The 2,922-nt window shown below is 47.0% G+C and overlaps 1 protein-coding gene across 1 annotated transcript; it reads left to right on the top strand.

Moving 5' to 3' along the window:
• Window positions 1-279: 279 nt before the first annotated feature.
• Window positions 280-1,969, top strand: LOC122000974 (nematode resistance protein-like HSPRO1). Its single transcript, XM_042555499.1, has one exon. The coding sequence runs from the start codon at window positions 408-410 to the stop codon at window positions 1,794-1,796; it is 1,389 nt and encodes a 462-aa protein (XP_042411433.1). The 5' UTR covers window positions 280-407; the 3' UTR covers window positions 1,797-1,969.
• The last annotated feature ends 953 nt before the right edge of the window (window positions 1,970-2,922 follow it).

Here is a 2,922-nt window from a genome sequence, read left to right as displayed (position 1 = left end):
CAATAGCGGAAAAGATAAAGACATGAGTATGTTTCAGTTGAAGAACAAATGGAATTAATAAACTTCTTTGGATAAGGTTTATTATCATTATTATTATTATAATAATTATTATTATTTTTAAAAATTATCCATTTCATTTTTTAATATTTTTGTGGAGTTCGATTTCGTGGCTTCTCCATCGTTCCCACCGCTTTTATTTTTTCCTTTTTTTTTTTCCTTTGTTTTTAATCTTTATCCTCTGCTTAGCTGTGTTTGGTGTGTTATATATCTGTTCCGTCGTATGAATTTATTCTGTGAAAAAACAAGAGTAGGAAAGTATAGTGCAGGTTATACCAACATTTCGTCGAACAGGTGGTGTTCAATCTGCAACCTTCCTCTGCATCTATCTTCTGGAATACCAAGATTTGATGGCGGCGTCGAAGATATCTGCGAAATCTCCGGCGGCATCCGATAATAATTCGTTCCCCTCGACGTCCTCCGCCTCTTCTCAATCGGGCCGCGACGCGTCCGCCACAGCCGCCTACGAACGATATTTTCGACTGCCTGAGCTCGCCAAGCTCGCCGGGTCTAGAGAGTTCCCTCAGTGGCGCAACGAGGCGGTTCTAAAGCCGGCCCTCCAAGGACTGGAGATCACCTTCCGGTTCGTTTCCCTTTCCCTTTCCGACCCCCGGCCGTACGCCAACCACCGCCAGTGGAAACGCCGGCTCGAGTCGCTCGCCTCCCGGGAGATCGAGCTTATCGCCGCTCTCTGCGAGGAGGGTGGTGGTGCCGGCGCACCCGTCGCTGATCTCAGCTTGTGCGCCGGGGTACTGTCTCGGAAATACAGTTCGCAGGAGGTGTGGAAGGCCCCCGGCGAGGCGGCGAGCGTGGTGGCACGCACGAGCGAGGCGAGCCTGCTGCCGCGGCTAGCGGCGTGGGAGAAGTCGGAGGATGTCGCCGCCAAGATCCTGTTCCAGATCGAGAGCCACATGCAAGGGTGCGCCTTCACTTTGGGGCTTGGCGAGCCCAACCTCGCCGGGAAGCCCACCCTCGAGTACGACCTCGTCGTCCGGCCCTTGGATCTCCATATCCTCAAGCGATGCTCCAAGGCTGACCAGGAGGACCAAGTCTTGTGCACGATCCATCAGATCCTCGAGTCCTGGCTAAGCGCTGCCCGCGAGCTCCTCGCCCGCGTGGAACAGAGGATCGAAGCAGAGGACTGGGCGGCTGCTGCGAGCGATTGCTGGCTCATGGAGCGCATATGGAAGCTTCTCTCCGATGTGGAAGACCTCCATCTTCTGATGGATCCGGACGACTTCCTCCGACTCAAGAGCCAACTGGTGATCAAAGCCGCTTCTGGCGGCGAAGAGGCGGCCTGCTTCCGGTCGGAGGCGCTGATGCACGTGACGGGTACGTTCAAGGAGCTCCGGCAGAGCGTACCGCGGATCCTTGGCGTGGAGGCAGATCCTAACGGTGGGCCGCGGGTGCAGAACGCCGCGATGAACCTGTTCCACAGCCGGCGGCGTGGGGAAGGGGAGGAGGCGGGGAAGGTGGAGCTGCTGCAGGCGATGCAGGCGGTGGAGGCAGCATTGAAGCGATTCTTCTTCGCGTACAGGCAGGTGGCGACAGCGGTGATGGGGAATCTGGAGGTGATAGGAAACCGAGCGGTGTACGTGCCTGCGGAATCACTGGATCCACTGACGCAGATGTTTCTAGAGCCACCTTACTACCCAAGCTTGGACGCAGCAAAAACCTTCTTGGGGGAGTACTGGCGGCAGAGCGACTTCGGAGGCGTTCCGGCCAAGGCAAAGTGGTAGAAGCCGACGAGCTGCAGATCCAAACTGAAACAAAACTAGGAATTATGCGAAAGAAGATAACATTTTTTTTTTCCTAAAAAAGGATTATAATATCATTATTTATTTAGTATATACGATGAATTGTTTGTACTGGTGGAGTGAATCCATTATAATCTTACCCATCTATTTCTTTATTTAATTTTCTTTATTTTTAGAATATTGTTTTTTTTTTCATAATATCATATTTTAGCATAAAATAAAACAACGTCTTATTCGACAAGGTTTCTCTCCTTTGCTTCCGCCTGTTGATCGACGTTATTTAGATCGGGAAGAAGCTTTTTGCCTTCGATTTGGGGGAGAGTGAGATATGGGTAAGACTTGAGGCTTTGCTTCAGTATCGTTTGTGACGAATGATTTCATGAATCAAGTTTCGCGATTGATAGGAAAGAGAAAATTGCGATCCAGAAGAGGTTGTTGATTTTCCTCCTTCAATTGGTGACAGGAATTTTCTCCTCGGAGTATTCTTTCTTCAAAAGGGAATTCTATTTAGGCAGCATAGCTCTCAGCGCAGTTAAATAAACTATTCGTACGATTTATTTCGTTTTTGCCTTGGTAGATAACTGCCACGATACTCTCCATTCTCTTTTAGGTGTTTTTTTTTTTAAATTTTTTTTTTTTTTATGTATTGAAGTTATCCGCGTTTCCAATGATCTACCTTTTGATAGACTTGCAATACATCAATGAACAATTTAAAAAATATATTTCTTCTCAAATATCTAGTTATCATCAGTTCTAAAGTATAAAACATGAAGCAACAATTCTTTAAATGACTGATCTTAATCTATCATGAAGGTTAGTGCTTCTTATTTATCACCATAGTATCATGCGAGTGTAGCGAACGTCTTCCACAGGATTGAATCGACAAGCACGTTCCTTCTCAAATAGGGAAAAAGAAGTCAGAAGAGAGAAAGAGAGATAGGTTCAACATGCCCTAATGAACCCTATCTCTTCCCTTTTATACTTGACCCAACCTATGGAGACTATCCATCATAAAAGCCCATCCATCATTAACAGTCCATCAATGTTAATGAATCGGATTATTGGATCTATACATTAAATCTACATCCATTAAATCCAAACTCTCTTT

Source organism: Zingiber officinale, chromosome 7A (assembly GCF_018446385.1).
Source record: "Zingiber officinale cultivar Zhangliang chromosome 7A, Zo_v1.1, whole genome shotgun sequence".
Taxonomy (NCBI): domain Eukaryota; kingdom Viridiplantae; phylum Streptophyta; class Magnoliopsida; order Zingiberales; family Zingiberaceae; genus Zingiber; species Zingiber officinale.
This window is presented reverse-complemented; position numbering and strand designations above follow the sequence as displayed.